The sequence below is a fragment of the Myotis davidii genome, unplaced genomic scaffold (assembly GCF_000327345.1).
Source record: "Myotis davidii unplaced genomic scaffold, ASM32734v1 scaffold238, whole genome shotgun sequence".
In the NCBI taxonomy this organism is placed as follows: domain Eukaryota; kingdom Metazoa; phylum Chordata; class Mammalia; order Chiroptera; family Vespertilionidae; genus Myotis; species Myotis davidii.
This window is the reverse complement of record NW_006293779.1, coordinates 2056833-2077881: the sequence shown is the minus strand read 5'-3', so window position 1 is coordinate 2077881 and position 21049 is coordinate 2056833. Positions and strand designations below refer to the sequence as shown.

Genomic DNA, 21049 nt, shown 5'->3' with positions numbered 1-21049 from the left:
TTAAACAAGCAAAATGTTTTTGAGTCTCCTTGGTTTGCATCCTTTGATTCAGCCAATCACTCTGACGTCAATGAGACCTCTGATGTTGGGGAGCCGTTGAGGGCCCAGGTCGGTCACTGACATGGTGACCACAAGGTATGAAAAGACTGGAGGACATCCTCCAGATTACACCAATACTTAGGAGGCAAAATGAGGAGGAGGAGACGGAGGGGAGACTGGAAATTAACAACCCAAAAAGTAGGAGGAAAACCAGGAGGGGAGAATCACAAATACCAAGAGAGAAAAGGAGGTGATCAGGTGAGAGAACTCCTACACGAGAGCAAAATCCCTTCCTTGGTGTCTCAGTCAGTTTGGGCTACAGTAACAATAATACCAGGGTCTGAGTGGCTTAAACTACAGACATTTCTCACATTTCTGGAGATTTGGGAGTTGAAGATCAAGGTGCCAACCAGTTCAGTTCCTGTGAGAACCCATCTCCTGGTTATGAAACATAAAGGTAAGCACGTTTTTCTTAATCCTGAGTTTTAAGTATTAAATATGATGCTTGCTATGGTGTTTAAAAAATGCTACTTAGCTAATAAAGAGAGGGGTTCCTTTTATTCTCAGTTAAGAGTTTTGTTTTGTTTTTTTTATCATGGCTGAGGATTGACATTTCTCACATGCATTTTTAGCATCTATTCAAATCATCATACAGCATTTCCTTTCATCTGATAATGGGATGCATTACACCAATGAATATTTTAATGTTGAGCCACCCTTACATTTCTGGAATAATCCCTCTTATTGTGATATGTTATTTATAAATATATGTTATGCAAATGTTTTATTTGAAATTTTTGTTACTTTACCTATAAGCTGACTGTGAGTTTGATGTCAAAGTTACTCTGGTCTCATTATATGAGCTGTGTAGCTTTCCATTTTAAACCATGTTCATGAGATAGAAAGTTCAGTAAAATCTACCTGTACATCTTCCCCTTTGGGGATGAGGCAATTTTTTAACTAGCAACTAATTTTAATAACGGTCATTGCTAGTGTATGAACTCTGGTTATTACAGTGTAACATTTTTAATCACTCTGAGTTTCAGTTTTATCATCTGTACCCACTCCTACAGTTTATTACTATTCATTCATTCTGTCTTTCTTGAGACAATTTGGTTTATTACACTTTTAAAAAAAATAGACTTTCATATTTATTGGCATATAGATTTTTGTTAACTGTCATATTGCTTTTCTATGTGTAGTTATGTCTCTTTTTCTTATTAAAACTATTGTATATGCCATTTTTTATCTCACAATCACTCTTACTTAAGGTTTGTCTAGTTTTTTCTCTCCAAAGGACTACTTTTTAATATGTTGAGCCTATCTAAATTATTTTTATTTTCACAATTCATTATTTTCTGTCTTTATTATTTCCTTGCTTCTCTGTCCATACAACGACCTGTACTCAAATATTAGTAGCAGCTTTATATGTAGAGCCAAAATCTGGAAACAATGCAAATGCCCATCAACAAGCAAATTAATAACAATATTCACGTATTGTGGCTCACGCATTCAACGCACACTACTCAGTAAAACAAAAGTATTGATATACACAGCAGCATGGCTATAACCCAAAGACATCATGCTGAGTGAAAAACGAGCACACACTTTATGATTTTATCATATGGAATTTTGAAAGAATTTTGAAAAAGACAAACTAATCAATAGTGACAAAAACACTCAGTGGTCATCTGAAGTTGAAATGTGGGTGGGTTCATTATTGACTGGAAAGGGGCACAGTCTCCACATGATGGAAATATATTATACTAGAGGCCCGGTGCACAACATTCATGTACTGGAAGGGGTCCCTCAGCCCGGCCTGCACCCCCTCGCAGTCCAGGATCCCTCGGGGGATGTCCGACCACTGGCTTAGGCCCGCTCCTCAGCTGCACTCAACAGCCATGCCCAGCTTCTGGCTGAGCAGCGCTCCCGCTGTGGGAGCACACTGACCACCAGAGGACAGCTCCTGCATTGAGCATCTGCCCCCTGGTGGTCAGTGCACATCATAGCGACCAGCCATTCTGCCATTCTGTTGATTTGCATATTAGGGTTTTATTATATAGGATACTGTAGTATATATACTATATATGGGTTGTGGTGGTAGTTACATCAGTGCATAAATTTTTTTAAACTCATCAAACTATAATTAAAATATGCATATTTTACTGTGCGTAAATTATATCTTCATAAGCTTATTGTTCAAAAATACTGTAAGATACCACTTCTAAGCCATCTGAACTATGATCTTAAAAAGACTAACAACACAAGTGTTGTGAGGATATGGAGCAATTAAAACTCTCATCCATGGTTATATGAGGGTAAAACAGTACCTTCAATTTGGACAACTCTTTGGCAGTTTCTAATAAAGATAAACATATGGCAATCTTATTATCTAGAAATTCTACTGCTATGTATACACCCAAGAGAAATGCTGACATATGTCCACAAAAAGTATTTTCCAAAAATGTCCATAGCCACGTTCTTCACAATAGCCAAAAATGAAAACCCAAATGTCCATCACGAAGTGAAGAGATCAATAAATTGTGATATATTCATAGCATGAAGCACTGTTCTTTTAAAATGTAGCACATCACTGATGCACACAAGACCTGGATGATCCAGTACATACAACTATACTGTGTGTGGATCTGTTAGCAGGTGCAACTGGTCAGCCACATGTCCAGCAGCCTAGGATGCCTGCCCTCTATTTCCACCTCTCTCCCTTGGGCTTCAGTACTTATGGTCTGAGTTGTTTTTGGATGGCTTGTGAGATCGTTCTGGTGTTTCCCTTTGTTTGGAAACCCCCTAGCCTGTCCCCTAACCAGCTGGGAAGCTCTGGACACCATGGTGAGAGTCCTATATACTCGCTTAGGTGACCTCTGAGCCAGACCTTAGCAGGAAAAGTCCTTCCTTTAGTCATTGATGTTCTTTTCCCTGATTGTACCTCTCTTTATCTCTCCTCACCTGGGAAGCTGAGAACAGGGAGTGGCCCAGATAAAAGGGATCAAATGGCCACCTTTACCTGCTTTTGATGTCAACATTAGCCCAATTGAAGCTGACTGGCCAGCTGGCTCATCAAGTATTTAAAGGGAGAGCCACAATAATGCGGTGTTTTTTGCCTGGAGTTTTTCCTCTGCGTAGCTCCCTGGGGAGCCTGGGCTGGCCACAGTGACTAATCCCGTAGGACCCTGGGAGCTTGCAAAAGATCAGCTCAGTTGAACACACAGCTGACAGGAATTCTCATTCCCCAGACCCATGTTCACTTTTACAACGGGCATCATGACGACAAAAACAGTTTGACAAGCATGTAACAACAGCCCAACCTTCCTCAAGTACTCTCTTCTCTTGCTCGTCCCAGGAGACATTAGCTTTGGCAGCCTCTTGCCCATTCGAAAGGATCCATTAGCTAGCAGACCAGCAGTGGAGTATTCTCCTTCATTCCATGCTGCGGCGGGGTGAGGCACTCATTAGTAAAATGGATAGTCAAAAGAAAGATTCAGAGAATCAATGACCTGTCCTACTGATTACGATTTTCTTTGCACAAAATATGGGCCGTTTCTGGTAAGGAAGGCCACCTTAATAGAAAAAGCCCGAGGAGAATTACATCCGATTTCTCTGTTAGATCTCTTGGTTCCAGAGCCCTTTGCTCTCCAGCTAAGCTTCCGATGTCTGTTTACTGGAGGACATCTTCAGTAAGCTACGAAGATGTTTAGTCATTATTCCTTCTTGGTTACAACCTTCTAAGCAGATAAGACAGCAAGTTGCACAGGGATAAGCATGAAGGGCAGGAGGCCCGGCATGGTTTTAGGTTCTCAGTGAAGGAGATGAAACAATGGATAGCTTTTAGAATAGAGATATGTGTTGCAAAAACACATGCCACCCTACCCGCTATTTCATGAGCTATATCCTTGGTCAGATACCTACATCTCCCAGTAGGAAAAGTTCTACTGTTTACACCTGTGGGAGGCATATTGGGATCCAAATTACCACAGGCATTGGAACGACGCATGATAAGTTGGGGAGTGTTTGCAGGAGAGCATTCATGAACTTGCATAACCTTAGCGGGAACTCCTTCCAAAGTTTGTCCTGTGTTGACACCTAGAACTTAGAGTTGAGTTCAAAGTTGATGAGTATAGGTTTAGTCTGAAACCAAGGGAAGCTGAGATTATGGATCCTTGTGGATTTGTGAATAAGAAAAAATACAGAGCAAAGAATCAAAGGAACAGAAGTGAGTTGAGGGAATTGTGACGCAACCTACCAAATCAACAGCAGTTATCGAGCCTTGTGTGACTTCACACAACACTTTGTGCTAAAAAGATACAGAAGTGAGCCCAGCTACTGTGGTTTAGTGATTGAGTGTCGTCCTATGACCAGGAGATCACAGTTCAATTCCCAGCCAGGGCACATGCCCAGGTTGGGTTGCGGCTGGCTCCCCAGTAGGGGGCATGCAGGAGGCAGCCGATCAATAATTCTCTCTCATCATTGATGTTTCTATGTCCCTTTCCCTTCTTCTCTGAAATCAATTATATATATATATATATAACAGGGCTCTGGACCATAGAGGCGACAAGACATAAACGCATAAAACCATCAAGGAACCAACTTAGGGAGCATATAATTCAGGACCACGTTGTATGGGACCACTGGGAATTGCATGAACAACAAAGCAGACCTCAGGGGAGCGTGTAAGGTGGGAGTGAGACTTGAGCAGGATGCTGAAGAAGAATTTGGATTCGCTGTAAAGAAGAAATGGGGACGGGGAGCCAGTCCTGGTTTTGATGGAAGAGGAACAAAGCTTAGAGGGGGTATTGAGTGCTGAATATTCATGTGACAAGATGGAAGTAGAGAAAGAGCGGCGACGGGGGTTCATATAGATAAGGGCTAAACCTATACTTACCAGTTGATGAGTTTGTTTAATTTCATGCTTTAGGAATTACCAAGCTTTATTGGTAAATCTATCAATTCAGGGGATTGGAGTGAGGCAAATGAGGCACTGAGGTTCTTGCAAAATTTAAGGGGACACCAAAAGCCTCAGTAAGTGATCAAGATGAATAATATTCTAGTGCAGCATTTAAAAGACAAATTGATGTAAAAAAAATCTATGATGAACTAAATATCAAGGTTTTAAATGCAGGATCAGGTATGGTGACATGATGAACCATACTGACGTCTGAGACAAAAGCACTAATAAAGCAATCCTGATTTTGTCTTCATTTTGGAAATGCATAACATATATTAGCATATTAAAGAAAAGGACCCTATTCAACTTTGTTTAATCCTACAGATCCCAAATGTATTTAACCACACAACCTGTTTGTAAGCAACATCTCATATCACTGTAGAATATCCTTTCAACTTGGGCTCATATAGTTTAATTTATTTTTACTGGTAAAAAACACCAAGGCATTGGCAGTCAGCAAGATCTTTCTAATTAACTAAGAGCAAATCAATGAAAAATGCTGTAAATGTATGAGTTATTTTCTTCATTAAGATGTGTAATATAATGAACAGTTTTTAACCTTTTTAAAATTCTTTTTACAGACTTCATTATGTTCATTAATGCATCATATGAATATGACTGTATAAATTGTTAAGGGATGAATTAAAATCTGTGCTGACTTCAAGGTAAAATAATACCCTTAGTTTCTGCTTACTGTGTTGGGAAATGAACATATAAAAAAACTGATTTTGCTACAAATAAGAGTTATAATATCTAGAAAAAATACAAAAACAACCACCTGAGACTCTACAGACAAAACAAAAGTAGGAAACTTTTGGAAGACAGTTGAAATTTGCATCCAGGAACACAAGGGAACACAATGAGTTTCCATTTTCTGTGGCTTTCCTCTGAAGGCCATAACTTGAAGATGGATCAATAAAAAGTATATAACAGGAAAAAAATGATCAGAACCTTATAGACATGTGAACCGATTTCAAATGGTCTTCGAGGTGTAAATGTAGTCAAAGAAAGAGGAAGGGAAGAAAAGAGGGCTGAAAAAGTATTTGAAGAAATAATGGCCCCAAACTTCCAAAATGTGGTTAATGACTTAAATTTACAGATTCCGTAGCTCCATAAGGCCTAAACCAAATAAATTTGAAGAAAACTATTCCTAGGAACATTATGCTCAAACAGTTGAAAACCAAAGACAAAGAGAAAAATTATAAAATCATAATTGCTGAGAAAATGACATATTACATTCAACAACTATTTGATCACAGTTTCTCTTCAGAAACCAAGGAGGAAGGCATACAGTGAAACATCTTTAAAGCACTGACAAAAACAAAAAACAAAAAAAAACTGTTAATGAAGAATTTTTATCTTGCAAAAAATATCTTTCAAGAGTGAAGATGAAGTAAAGATATTTTCAAATAATGGAAACTAAAGGGATTCATTGCCACCCACTTGCACTACAAGAAATGTTACAGTGAGCTCTATAGACTGAAGGTAATGATACCACAGAAAACTAAGAGTAAATTTACAGCTAGAGATACAAGACTGTCTCTTCTCCTAACTTCTTTATAATGCTGTGTAGACATTCAATCTGACCTTCCCCAACAAGTCATCTTGCAGCCTCTTCCTGAACACGCTAGTGATGGGGAACTCACAGCCAGGTTTTTGTCTTCCTTATGGTTGATCAAACCTCTCTCCCTTGAAGTTTACTTTTTATTTTCTTTTTAGCCTCTCTCCCCAGTGACTGGGTGCCCACGGTTCTCGTCCCAATCCCGTTTCCCAACACCCTTTCTGCACATCCAGGCAGTTGCCACCAGAGGGCACTCCAAGCACTGCTCAGCCTCTCACCTCTGCTTTCATTTCTCCGCCACAAGGGGTCCACCAGATAAGCTCACCCCTGCCAAGAGATACTTGTTATTCCAGGTCACTTGGTGCTTTAACCCAACTAAAAGCAGATAGGTGCAGAGAATTGGAAATGAATTAATGTAGTAATGCATTCATGATTTAGTTAATGAAATTTAATTGATCTTATTCACTTTCTAGTCAGTGCTGGGGAAAAATGCATCTCTATAAGGAAGGTCCTTTTCTTTGGGCCTCTGGCGTAAAGGAAAACAGAGGCCGTGAAAAGGGACACGCTGGTGGATGCTGTCCTTCTGGATGCTCTCATCTCCCCACTGGCTGCACTGAACTTGGACACTGCACATGCTTCTCAACAATTCCTTCAGCTCTTCCTCACCTGTGTCACAGCGGCAGCGACGTAAAACCACATTTATGAGGTGAGAGGACGTTAATTCAATTAAGTTACATATTGTGAGGCACGGCCATCTGGCTGCCGTTTAAAGAACCTCAGCTTTTTCCCTTATGAAAAAGGAGCTCGAAGAAGAGCTCATTCTCTCTCTCTCTGAGGGGCTCCTGTCCTTCGGATGATAAGGAAGGGGTCAGACTTAAAGCCTGGACCCGTGGGAAACGGACGAAGTGCACTGTGTCAGGGAGGGCCCCTTTCTCCCAAAGCCACCTGCTTCACCTCATTGTCCACCCTCCCCATCCCACCCCTACCCCTCCCACATAAGTACCCACCGTCTTCCACCTTCTCCCTCTGTTCTCCTCCTCCTCCTCCCAGCCAGCCTGCCAGGAGGGAGTGGGTATTGGATATCCGTCACCTACACTCTGACTACACTGTGTAAAGCCAAACCCCTAACTCAAGAAGGTTGGGACAAAAGGAAATAACACCACTTAGTGCATATTTTCACCTTCCCCAACAATGTCTTTCACTCATCCAGCCATGGCTGGTGGGAAGGAATGAGAAACAATACAAATAATATAGAACCTTTCAAGATCACAGCTCAGTGGACTTAGAGAAAGAATGAGAAAATCTCTTTCTTAGGTATTAAATGCACTCAAAGGCTATTAAATCATCCAAGCACCCACGTTCCTGCCTGGCACCATGCCTCTCCTTTTATCATGGGATGTTGTGGAGGCTATAAAACCATCAACAGCCTTCTCTAGAAGGTTTTGCTTTACATTTAGCGTTACCCTGCTTACTTGTCATGCCTGGATCTCAGCTCACAGCCTATTAGAGAATTAAAAGTCCAGGCAAGAAAGGAAATGACTCTTTTTCTAATTGAATTTATTGGGGTGACATTGGTTAATAAAATTATATAGGTTTTAGGTGTACAATTCTATAATACACCACCTGTATATTGTATTGTGTGCTTAACACCCCTAGTCAAGTCTCTTTCCATCACCACTTATCCCCCCTTTATCCTCATCTACCCCCACTCCTATTTCCCTCTGGTTGTCAGTGTCTGTGTGTTTTCTTTTTTTCTTAACATAATGCCTTGTCTTCATGAGTCCATTCCTTCATATATCAAGAGTTTTCTCCCTTGCTTCTTGGTGAGATGGCCATGAGGTTACCACAAGAAGTCAGGATGGCAATTGAACAACTACAGGGCGGTGAAATCATGGGTCTATTTATTTGTTCCTGAAAGGGTTTAAACCACGTAAATTAGTGTTGAATTGCAAATTTCTCATTAGAGGTCCTTTCTTCTTCAGAATTCAGTGGAGATAATGGTACTTATTGAATTGGGGGTTAGGGGGGTTTGTGACTTAAAACCTTTTCCACACTGAGTATGAATGTCATTTCTACTACACTAAGATCTCTACTACACCTGCATTTTATCAGATATGTTCATGAGAAGGGCATCAGCCTGAGCCTCCCCATAGAGCAAGGGAACTGGGTTCCACTCAATAGGCATGACAGTCGGTGGGTATCTAAAATATGGTAAAGCCCTAACCGGTTTGGCTCAGTGGATAGAGTGTCAGCCTGCAGACTGAAGGATCCCAGGTTCGATTCTGGTCAAGGGCATGTACCTTGGTTGCGGACACATCCCCAGTAGGGGGTGTGCAGGAGGTAGCTGATCGATGTTTCTCTCTCATCAATGTTTCTACCTCTCTATCCCTCTTCCTTCCTCTCTGTAAAAAAAATCAATAAAGTATATTTTTAAAAAATAAAATATGGTATAGCCTTTCAGTTCTGGCTGTTTTTCTACTTTAAAAAAAAAAGGACTTCTGATCCTTAAAAGTATGTGATATGGTGACTACTCTGACCAGCCATGGAGCCTTGGAGGCGTTCTGACACCATGGCTCTCTGTGTCTCCAGCTATAATAAGAAGGGGTGGGACTAGCTGAAGTCTAAAGTGTGCTTCAGATCTTTCAATTCTGAAAAACAAACAAAACTCCCCAACATCTCCTACCTACAAGGTCAATAGGAAACCATTCTGACCCTGAAAGTTTCAGCAAGAGCAAGTCAAAGTATCTTGTTAGTTAATAATTAGACACTTGTATTATTCTAACTGAAAACGACTCCCTAGAAACTTAAATTAACCATATTTTTTGCACTCTATTTTTAGGAGAAATAGAAAATATATTTAGGGATGAGCACACATTCAGACTTTATTGTATTCAATATAGGTACATATTCTAACCCTACGCATTGAAAACAATGGTTATAGAGCACTAAGAATACCTTAGTTATCAAGGGATGGTTTAAGACTACACAGAGTTCATTCCACACTATATTTAAAACTTTTAATAAACTTTTAAAGTGTTATTGATTTTTAGAGAGAGAGGGATAAGGAGGCAGAGATAGAAACATCAGTGAAAAAGAAACATCCATTGGCTGCTTCCTGCACGCCCTCCACCGGGGATCGAGCCTGCAACCCCAGCATGAGCCCTGACCAGGAATCAAATCAGTGACCTTTTGGTGCATGGGTCGATGCTTAACCAACTGAGCCACACTGGCTGGGCTACATTATATTTAAATTTAAAGGCCCATGATAATATTAACTCGAAATGACAATAGGTGTGGGGGGTTTTTATTTCCAAATATGCAAGTTACCTTATCAAATCAGAGTTGGCCAAAATAAAATTCTAGAAAGAACCTTTAGTGGCAAAAAAATGTAAATACTAAATCACAGCTTTGTCTTGAGATTACAAGTACTGGGCAAATAATACCACCATTTACTGAACACTTGCTACATTGCGGACTGACGTGGAGCTTTCTCTGGTTATAACAGACTTAAGAACGGCAGTTTTGAGTGTCATGGAGAGAACTGGAAGTCTTGTTTTACAGAGCCCCGACTACACTTTAAGGTTCATTTCAAGGAGTGTCTCCCCTGCCCTTGTGTATTCCTGAGCTCTAGGGTGGCATCTACCATAGCACAATTCCCTGCGCCTTTACCGCACCTCCCTGGAGTCCTGAACTGTGGTGGAGAAGCTCTGCAAGTCATTCTTTATTTTGGTTTCAGCTCAAAGCCCCTAATTTCAAGTTGGCAAAACAAAGACAGAAGCAGCAACACTAAAACGATGAAAAAAGAGGGGGAGAAAAAACCACAGCTCAACATCTTATAAAAATCTTCATGAGTCCAGCAGCCTTTTAATTCAAAGTACTTAACATCCATGATTCAGGAGGTATTTAATGAACAGCAAAAACACTTATTTACATGATTACAATTTGTATTTTTCAGTAATCTGCAGCATCCTCAGATCATCCAAGAGTCTTACGTGAATTTCTATGCATAGCACCACATCTGGTAACCCTGGTGTTCATTTCTCAAAAGAGCTTGCTCCATTTTACCAATCCTTGCTACAGACCTAGGTCAGAGGACACAAGTACCTTCATACAATCTCATTACAGGTTTTCAGCCCTTCTTCCCACAGCCCATCGTCTCAGCACCCAGGCTTGGGTGACCTTCCACACAGGTTGCCAATTCTAGCGAAAACTAGCTGATTAGTCCCTGTTCTTAGCAGGCTCCATGAGCTCAGGTTCTCCAACTTTTTAAAGAAACTAGAATGGCCCTAGCCGGTGTGGGTCAGTGGATAGAGCGTCAGCCTGCGGACTGAATGGTCTCGGGTTCGATTCTGATCAAGGACACGTACCTTGGTTGCAGGCAACCAATCAATGTGTCTCTCTCACATCGATGTTTCTCTGTCTCCCCCTTTCCCTTCCGCTCTCTAAAAATCAATGAAAAAATATCTTCTGGTGAGGATTAACATCCCCCCCTGTACCCCCCCGCCCGCCTCCAAAAAAAAGAATAAAAAAAGAAACTAGAATGCAAAAACCTCCTCATTTTTAAATTTTGGAAACATTGACTATAAATTACTGTCTGAACCTGCCCCCCCCCCCCAAAAAAAAATAAAAACAGGCCTCCTGCCCTGATTCCTCGACCTGGTTGCAGCTCTTGGCTTCTGTTCTGGGCTCCTTTGAGAGCTGATGTTCAAGATGCACCTTCTAGCTCAGATCCTGGAGCTGTGGGGGAGAAACCCAGAGATGAGTGTTGCTGGGTTCTTCCGATTTGCTTCACTGTCACTGTGGACACGTCGTTGAGGCAAGCAGCATCTGTCCTTCGTCGTCTCCTTACTTGATGCCCGCTCATTATTTGGGTATTTCCACCGGTTTCCAAGCATAGGAGAGTTTGCAGGAGCCACGCTAAAACTCTTCTGCACTCTCTCAGGAGCCATCCACTGCTGTGTCTTTTTCTTTGTGATCACTGAAACCATCAGGAAAACCAGTTCTCCGCGTTAGGCTCTGATGCCTCTAACCGAGGGAATGAAATAAACCCTCAGGAAGACAGAGGCCCTAAGACATTGCAAACATTTGAAATGGGGTCAAGGGATGGTTGCATTCGCAGCAATGGGAAGAGAGGGCTCCTCTGTGAAAAGGCTGCCTGGCCATCTCACATCTAAGGAAAAGGAAGACGTGACTCAGTTTTCATTTGGCGGTAGATTTGCTCGGAGGCTGTGCAGCTTCAGAATTTAAATCTCTCCTTATTCATATGGGTGCAGAATATGCATCTTTAATTAAGTCTATAAACACTACCCTCCACGCAAAACTTTCTTGACTGCAGAGCTTTCTGACATTGATGTAGAGCGGGTATAAAGCCACATGAACTTGGGTCACACAAAGAAACACACGTGGGGAAGCCTTGCACTTTCTAGGAGGAATAGCCAAGGGCATGGCTGAAGCTTCAACACGAGATCAGGATCAAGAGCCCTGGGAAGGGGCATCATGCGGACTCTCCAGGCCAGCTGAAAGAGCACAGAAGGCCTACCATTGCGTATATCATGTATATACGAACTATTACGTCATAGATACGTGAACCGTAACGGTTACAGTGATTTTCAACAACATTGTGGGGGTTTTGTTCCTTTTTAAATTTGGTTTCTTTAAAAGATAAATGGAATGAGGGCTTTCCGAAATTTGGGGTAGTCCTCAAAGATCTTGAGGTAGAACCTAAGAGACGAGAAACAAATAATTAAAAACATAATCAAGCAGTGGTCAACGGTTGAGGTTTGCTGTCTCTGAAATCTTTCTTATAAATCAGCCTGCATTTATTCAGGGCCCAACTCTTCCCAATGGCCATTGGTCCATCTTCTCCCTCCTGCATCCTACTCTTATCAGTGTTGAAGCTTCGTGTGCTGCGAAATAAGTAAATCTTCCTATCCATGAGTATGGTATATGCTCCCATTTACTTGTATCTTCTTCTGTTTCTTTCTTCAGTGTCTTATAATTTCCCGAGTACAGGTCTTTTACCTCCACAGTTGGAGGTATCATGCCTACCTGATATCAAACTATACTACAAGGCCATAGTAATCAAAGCAGCATGGTACTGACATAAAAACCAGACATCTAGATCAATGGAACAGAATAGAGAGCCCAGAAATAAACCCATGCCTATTTGGCCAATTAATACTTGACAGAGGAGGCAAGAACATACAATGGGGTAAAGATAGTCTATTCAGTAAATGGTGTTGGGAAAATTGGACAGACACATGCAAAAAAAAAAAATAAAACTAGACCACTTTCTTATACCATATAAAAGAATAGACTTAGAATGGATTAAAGACTTAAATGTAAGACTCAAAACCATGAAACTCCTAGGAGAAAAATTAGTCAGTAAAATCTCAGACATGTCTCTTACTCACATTTTTTTTCTGACATACCTCCCCAGGCAATGGAAACAAAAGAAAAAATAAACAAATGGGAAGACATCAAGCCAAGAACTTTTTTGCACAGCAGAGGAAACCATCAACAAAATGAAACAACAACCCGCTGAATGGAAGAACATATTTTCCACTTTTAACAGCGAGAATAAACTCCGAGAGAATAAAGCTGCTCAGTTTGTGGTCATCTTCAGCCCTAGGAGACCGATGCATCTTGTAAAAGGGCTTTATCCTTAAGTGACCTGGCTGTCCTTTGAAGCTGGCAGCGCTCAGGTTATAATCATGGTACCCGCTGTGAAAGTACCTTAATTGGACCTGAGGGACAAATAGTAACAATACTCTCCCAGAGGTGGCTGGATGTTGGAGCTATGACTGGAGAGGTGTGGTGAGTGGCCTCACACAGAGCCCAGTTAGCCCTGTAAGAAAGACACCTCTTGCCTTCCCTCTGGGGATGCTGACATAAAAGCATAAGGGCTCCGTTTGGATTTTGTGGCTGCAACAGCTGGAACCCTCAGATGCAATTGCTGTCCTTCCTCTGACCGAGCCCAACTCAATCATGCTTCTCAGAGCCCCTCCGACAACTGGCTGACACCCTCTCCTCCCCATGTCCCCTCGGCCTCAGGTGGGCAACAGACCCTGTGGCGAGGGGGCGGGGAGGAGTGGTTACACTGACACTCTTACCATCTGGGGAGCCTCTGTGGCCCTCCACCCACTCCCCAAGACTAGGAGGTAGCATGAGTAGGTCTTGAGGAGAGCTATTGTTTCACTCATTTCTGACAGGTCTCTGCATAAATTCCACTCTGAGGAAAAGGACACATTCTTAGTGTAGCCTTCAAGACTATGAAATCAAGTAGCTGGACTAAAACATCTAGGTAGGGTCCTGGTTCCAGGTCTATTTCTGTTCCTTTTGAATTCCCTTTCTCTCTCTCTCTCTCTCTCTCTCTCTCTCTCTCTCTAGCAATTCTCTCTCTCTCTCCCCCCCCACACACACACACACACACATCACATCACAGTCTTTCTCTTTCCTCCAAGTACAAAAGCCATTTTAGAGAAAGAATCTGAAATTTGCATTTAAACCTGATAACACCTTAGCATGTTACCCTTCCCCTGCCAGTGACACTTTTAACTCTCTGGTCCCCACCCCACCGAGGTGCAAGGGTTGGGAGGGAGGTGGGAGTTTGGAAAGCTTTAGGCTAGACCTACAGAGGGAAGGTTGTAAACCCAGCAATTTTCTGGTATTTCCCATAGATAGAACAGTCCTGAAATTGCACCACACGAGTAATTGCTTGCCCACCTTCCCAGGAGGCCAGCAATGACCTTGGCTATGATTTATGGAGGGCGGGGGTAGGGGAGGAAGGAGAATACCCAAACAAGCCCTGGTGTTACAGAGATTCGGGGGCATGATCCTGGCGTCTCCAGGATTCTGTGCTGAAAGCCCATTAGGAGTGGAAAGTTATGTGGAGGCTGCCATGGGAGTTGACAAGTTTACCTATGATGGTGAAAAGCTCGCAGCCCCAGGAAACAAAGTGAGAAAAATGCAAATGCAAGTGCCGGGAGGGACCAGGTGGCCAGGGCATAGCCGATCCATTCGATGATCTCACCAAGGAAATTGGCTCCAGAAACGTATGTGAACAAGCCCCCTGTGTGCAGAAGAATCAAAACGTCAACCATCAAAGCTGGATCACCGTGACGTGAAAATCCCTCTGCTTTGCTCCAACATGCTTATGGGTGGCTAGATCAAACCTGGGCCTGGGGCCTCTCTTCCCAGGCATCACAGCTTGCCAGAACCCACTTGGGGAGAAAGGAAAACAAAGCCACGGCCGCCTGCTGTCCTCAGAACATCCTGCAACCGTGAGGAGTGGCCCAGGTGCTTGGTGGGCTCCATCCAGATCTCCTGCAACTGTGGGGCCCCTGGCTCCCCGCAGGACAAGGATGAGGAACAGGAGGTCTAGGCTTTGTTTCATTCTCTTAAGTAGCGATTCCAGGCCACCTTCTCACTCCTTGCCTGCACACCCCCCTGCGGGTCAGCATATTTCACATTCACAGCCACCGGTAAAACAACAAACTCGGTGGGAGTAGTAACATGATGTGAGAAGGTCATTCAATTCTCCTTTGGCCCTTGCCCTCCCAAAGCAGTACATTGTGTTCAAGTCTAAAGGAGGGAGTAGGAACTGCAGGTCTCTGACCTCCTGGAGGCCAGTGAGGTCTGATGCAATTGATTTTTTTAAGGTTGTTTTTTTTTTTTTTTTATCCAACCATGTATGTATTCTAATATCAGAACTATACTAGAAATCGCCACTTTCTAGTCATAGTAAATGTATCTGTACCCAAAATTTCTGCCCCACATTAAACTAGCAAAGTGTCACCTAAAACAAGTATTTTCTTTCCATAGTTACATAAAGAACATTTGTTCTTAAATCATTCTCTAGTCTAATTCAGTAGTTGGAACTAACCTTGGCAATCTAGCTTTTAAGAGCTTTCTCTGCTCTTCTTTGACTCTAGTTACTAAGTGAAGCTTTAAAAATTGAAACCCCTTAAAGTTACCTTCCTAAGGCTGACATTGCATCAGCGGTTTCCAGCCTGTAATTCCTCAGACCCCAGGAGGAACCACGGATCTATTGCAAAGAGGCCATAAATTGTCTGTGATCGCAAATGGTACATCTCACCCCATGCTTTTTTGTTTGATGTAGATACTGTTAGGATGTCAGCAACACATATTCATTTAAATGTGCTATTGAATTCATAGTAGCATTGTCATTATTTTCTTAATCAATGAATATTAATCCTAAATAATTATTCACTAATAATAATATTATTAATGAATAATTATCACCATATCCTAGTTCAGGAAAAGGTTTAATGTAAAGGATTCTATTTACATTTAAAAAAAAAATGATGGGTCCTAGCTGGTTTGGCTCAGTGGATAGAGCATTGGCCTGCGGACTGAAGGGTTCCAGGTTCGATTCCAGTCAAGGGCACATGCCTGGGTTGCGGGCTCTATCCCCAGTGGGGGCTGTGCAGGAGGCGGCCGATCAATGATTCTCTCTCATCATTGATGTTTCTCACTCTCTCTCCCTCTCTGAAATCAATAAAACTATATACTTTTTAAAAATGATGGGACCCACTATCCCACACAAATACCTCACTACAAATATTCAAGGATTACAGGACTGATTCACTCCCACCTGCTTATAATTGTCAGCTCACACCCTGGTTTCTCGGGAGCAATTAGAATTATCTCTGAAAATGCACTTGTAACACATCTCATCCTAATTTTTAATTAAGTATATACGATTCTCTCTGCCTTTGAGAGTATACAAGTGGCAGGAAATATGCAAGTGCTACCCGTGACTACCCATTAGATAAATCTAGTGAGACTTCACTGAAGAGGGCAGATCTCCTGGTCATCATAATTCAGCCCTATTTGCTGCACAGAAAGTGTAAACACTCTGTGTATCAACTTGAATGGGCCATGGAGTGCCCAGATATTTGGTAAAACATTCTGGGTGTGTCCAGGGGGGTGTTTCTGGATGAGATTAATATGTGAATTCATAGACTGAGTAAACAGATTGCCCTCCCCCACGCCAGGTGGACCTCGTCCAATCCACTGAGGGCCTGAATGGAACAAAAAAGGTCGAGCAGGGAGAATCACGCTGCCTGGCTGACTGAGCTGGGAGGTCTGTCCTCCCCTGCACTCTGGCTGGAACATATACACCTGCTCTCCTGGGCCTCCAACTGGCAGAGGGCAGATCCTAGGCCCTCTCAGCCTCCGTAATCATATAAGCTAATTCCTTATAATAAACATTATATATTTATACCTACAGCGTATTGGTTCTGTTTCTCTGAAGAACTCTTGTACCTCTCTGGAACTTCAAGGTTCAGATCAGAAATGCGTGTGTTGTGGGGTGAGATGGGATGGGGGAAGAAGTCCCCGGATTGTCCGTGCACCCCCTCCATTTGTCACCTAATTCCTAGGACATGCTCCCTAGGAGGACTGGGAATCTGGAGGGGAAGGGAGACATTACCTTGTGGAATCTTATAGATGACTTCTCCAGGCTTCCTGAGCTGGCGCAACAGATAGTCACTATGAATGTTGATTCCCATTCCCAAAACAAATAAGCAAACACCTAGGCAAAGAAGAGAGAGGGAAGTGAAAAATGTGTCCTGATTTTGATGTTTTTCACACAAGCCAAGTTTTTCTTTCTGAAAATGAAGGAAAGGGCATTTAATTTCGAATTCTAAGAATAGACACAAGCCAAGTTTTTCTTTCTGAAAATGAAGGGCATTTAATTTCGAATTCTAAGAATAATACTAAGATACGCCTCACCCCACCCCCAAAAGGGACAGAGTTGTCACCAGATGAGCACAAGAGATCTTTTCTGCTTCTGTTTGTTTTCCTTTGTAGTTTTTGTGGTTCCAGCATGCTCCACTGTGCACACGTTTCAGCATTCGTACAACTGATCGTCCGCTTGTTTGTACTCTCAAACGTTCACTCTGGCCGCTGCGTGGACAAGGGGTTACTGTAGGCCAGTTTAGTTTGAAGGTCACTGTGGCAGTCCAGGCAGGAGGGCACTGTGGCTTGGACCAGGGTGAAGTAAGCACCCCTGTCACGTTTTGGAGCTACAGGCGGCAGCACTAAGCTGATGGCTAGAATGTGCTATGTGATGTGAAGAGAGGAGCTGAAGGCAATCCCTAGATTTTTGGTCTGAGCCATAATAACATATAAATAGTTGAACCTTCCGGGACTTTAATTCCTCTTGCAGATAATGAAACAATTTCGATAATTAGCATTTTCCACAAGTTTATAACTAGCTGGTCAGGGAAAGTCTATTAGAGGAGGCGTAGATGGATAAAGACCTAAATAAAGTGAGGGACCAAGCTTCATGAACATACAGGATCAGAGTATTCCAGGCAGAGGGAGTGGTCTGCAGAGAAAAGCTCTGAAACAGCACCAGCCTGACCATTTAAGGCTCAGCGGGAAGGCCACTGAGGCCACAGCACAGCAATGAGGTGAACAGAGGCTGGAAATGAGGTCGGGAAATGGGGCTGAACCAAGGACACATGGGTTTCATAGGCCATGGTAAGGAATTTGCATTTTATCCTGAAGCCATCGGAGAGTTCTGAGCTGAGGAATGAATGACATGATGTTTTTCAAAGCTCTCTCAGGTTGCTATAGAAAGATGAGGGTAAGGGTGAGAGGAGAGGAGAATGGAATTATTGAGGGGTTGCTGTGATAGGGGTGCAGAGGTGATGGTGAGTTAGACGGTGGAGAGCCGTGTTGGGTGGAAAGTGGTCAGATGTACGTACCCAGGATAAACCGTATGTCTGTGTACCAATCGGCGGGGTACTCAGTGCAGTGAGTCAGGTAGTAGCCTTGCAGGAGTCCGTTTCCCGTACAGAAGACAAAGCCTCTGAAAAGCACCGCGACTGGAAAAGGCCTCCCTCTCATGAGGAAGGGGTAAACCAATGTCCTGGGGCATACGGGGAGAAAGATCAGGATCCCTTGTTAAACATATATATATATATATCAACAAGAGGAAAGGGTTTCAAGCCGATCGTCACATCAAACCTATTTTTAAAAAAACATTTTTGCATAAATTTGTGCAACAAAAGAACATGATCTGGCCCTAAAACAAGTATTTATGATATTGTTTGTCTGGTTTCATTAAAAGCCATTGTAGTCACCATTTATTATCTTATTTTATTCTTACAACCATCTTGAAAGGTAAATGTCATGCCCGTATGGTAGTTAGAAAATTTAGTCATAGGAGCCCAGGATTGGACTGATGCTTTCGATAAATCGAGAAGAAAATCCAGATGATATGGGAAGAAAGGTACAGTCTGGCTTGCCCCATCTGCCAGTGGAATGGCATTTTGATAGCAGCCACCTGACCGTATGGCTTTCCATAATGTCTTTCTTATGTGATTTCATTAATGATATTATAGCATCCCCTATAAAGGGGCTACAGAATCCCTTGGGCAAGTAGAAACGTCTCTAAATGTTAAGAATTATGGATCTAGAGGAATCTAGGAAAGAGCACTTAAAAATATAAATAACCTCAAAATAAAATATTGCCCAAGATGTGCTAAATCCTATACGTCAAATTACATCCTCTTCGTAAGTTTTCTTCTCTATGGTGCAATACAACAGGAAAGCTCATAAACCTATATGAATAGTTTAATGAATCACTATCAAATAAATGCACACATGGTCACTAGGGCAAGAAATAGAACAGTCATCACCCCAAAAGCCTCCCATGGGTCCCTCTCTGTTGACAGTACCATCATCACCCCAGAGGTAACCACCATCCTGATTTTTATAATAATCATTTCCTTTTGCCCCTGTGTAATTTTACCAAATTTGTACACATTCCTAAAAAAGATAGTTTATTTTGTTCATTCTTAATTCCATATAAAGTGAACCAGACTCTATGATTTTTAGCGTATCATTTAATGCCTTGTTTATTTAACTCATCATTATGTTTCTGAGACTCAAACATAACATTGTGTATAGCTATACTTCATTTATTTTTATTGTTACATATTATTCTCATATAAGAATATACCACATGGGTTTATCTGTTTTGCTTTGATGAATATTTTGGTTACTTCTAGAATGTATCCACTCAAACACAATTTTGTTATAACTCAAATTTTCCCATTAATTTAATAATATTTATGTTTAAAACTTTGATACATCTGGAGTTATTTTGTTGTAAGAAGTTCAATAAGAATCTAACTTGCCCTGGCCAGTGTGTCTCAGATGGTTGGGCATCTTCCTGTGCACCAAAAGGTCACCGGTTTGATGCCCAGTCAAGGGCATGCAGGAGGCAGCTGAGTGATGTTTTGCTCTCACATCAATGTCTCTCTCTCTCTCTCTCTCTCTCTCTCTCTCTCTCTCTCTCTTGCTCTTTCTCAAAATCAATTTTAAAAATCTTTAAAAGAAAAAAAGAATCCAACTTACTTTTTTTCCTAGTAAATTTACTAAATATCTCTTTCTCAGTGGCATGCATTGCCCCCAACTAAGTCCAAAGACAAAGTCCTTGCCTTTCGAAAACCCAAGATACAGCGCATGCAGGAGACAGCTGATTGATGTTTTGCTCTTTAATTTGTGTAGCCATGCTTTCAAATTAAACCATGCATCCTCCCACCCCTAACCTCTGGACCTCCTAAGTCTGAATGCAAAGTCAATTCTATCGCATCTCAACCAAAGGAGTATGTATCCATCGCAGGCTCACCACTGTAACAAACAATTCCAAAGTCTCAGAGATCCCACATGTAAAAGCTCATTTCTTGCTCAGGCCACTGTGCAAACCTGCTCAGGGGTGATGCTGTGCTCTGCAGCCCGGAGCCAGGCTCTTCCAGCGCATCTTCCTCCTCCAGGCAGCAGACAAGGGAGGGAGAGAGCATGGATGACTGTAAAGGTTATCCAAAGGGCCAGGCTGCAGGCTGGGGGTGGTGTCCATTACTCCCATCCTCATTGCTTTGGCTCCACCAAACTACAGGGGAGCCGGGGAAATGTAGCCTCGCTGCAGCCCCCAGTAGGAAAAGGGAAGGAGGTTGGTGAACACGGCACCAGCAAAAGGCTCTGGAGAGGCAGGAGTCCTAGAGAACAAATACAGTTCTTCTGATCCAAATCATTTTGATGTCGGAAAACTGGAAGCAGTTCAAAATAAATGTTTCCATGTAGAAAGCAATAGAAACAATGATGAGGAAGGGGGAAGAGTCAAGCTGAAATTAATGCTGGGGAGGGTTGCAGATGAGTTTCACCTTCAGATCCCATGTCCCACACAAGGCCTGGGACTCAGCGTCCCTCATTTGAGAGCACTTCACTTTATTTCTCCCTTACATTTCTCATGTAACTTTTCATTCTTTTGTGTTTGTTCTGATGCATGAGACTGATAAGTACTCTGTAAATATGAAATTTTCTGTCACTGCTAAGTAAATATTCATTTGGGGGGACTCATTGGAAAGGGTTAACTGAAATTGCAAATCTAATTTAACCAAAGAAATAACCTTTAAAATTATACATCTTGCATAGTCTAACTCATATTCAAC

The 21049-nt window shown here is 42.1% G+C and overlaps 1 protein-coding gene across 1 annotated transcript in view; it reads right to left on the bottom strand.

The window, feature by feature from the left end:
* Nucleotides 1-11173: 11173 nt before the first annotated feature.
* Nucleotides 11174-21049, bottom strand: part of SRD5A2 (steroid 5 alpha-reductase 2) — a 28266-nt gene continuing 18390 nt past the window's right edge. The window contains exons 2-5 of the mRNA XM_006767568.2: nucleotides 18299-18462; nucleotides 17017-17118; nucleotides 14481-14631; nucleotides 11174-12281 (exon numbers count right to left, since the gene is read on the bottom strand). Of these exons, the coding sequence (XP_006767631.1) occupies nucleotides 12215-12281; nucleotides 14481-14631; nucleotides 17017-17118; nucleotides 18299-18462 (484 nt within the window). The 3' untranslated portion in view covers nucleotides 11174-12214. The remainder of the gene's footprint in view (nucleotides 12282-14480; nucleotides 14632-17016; nucleotides 17119-18298; nucleotides 18463-21049) is intronic.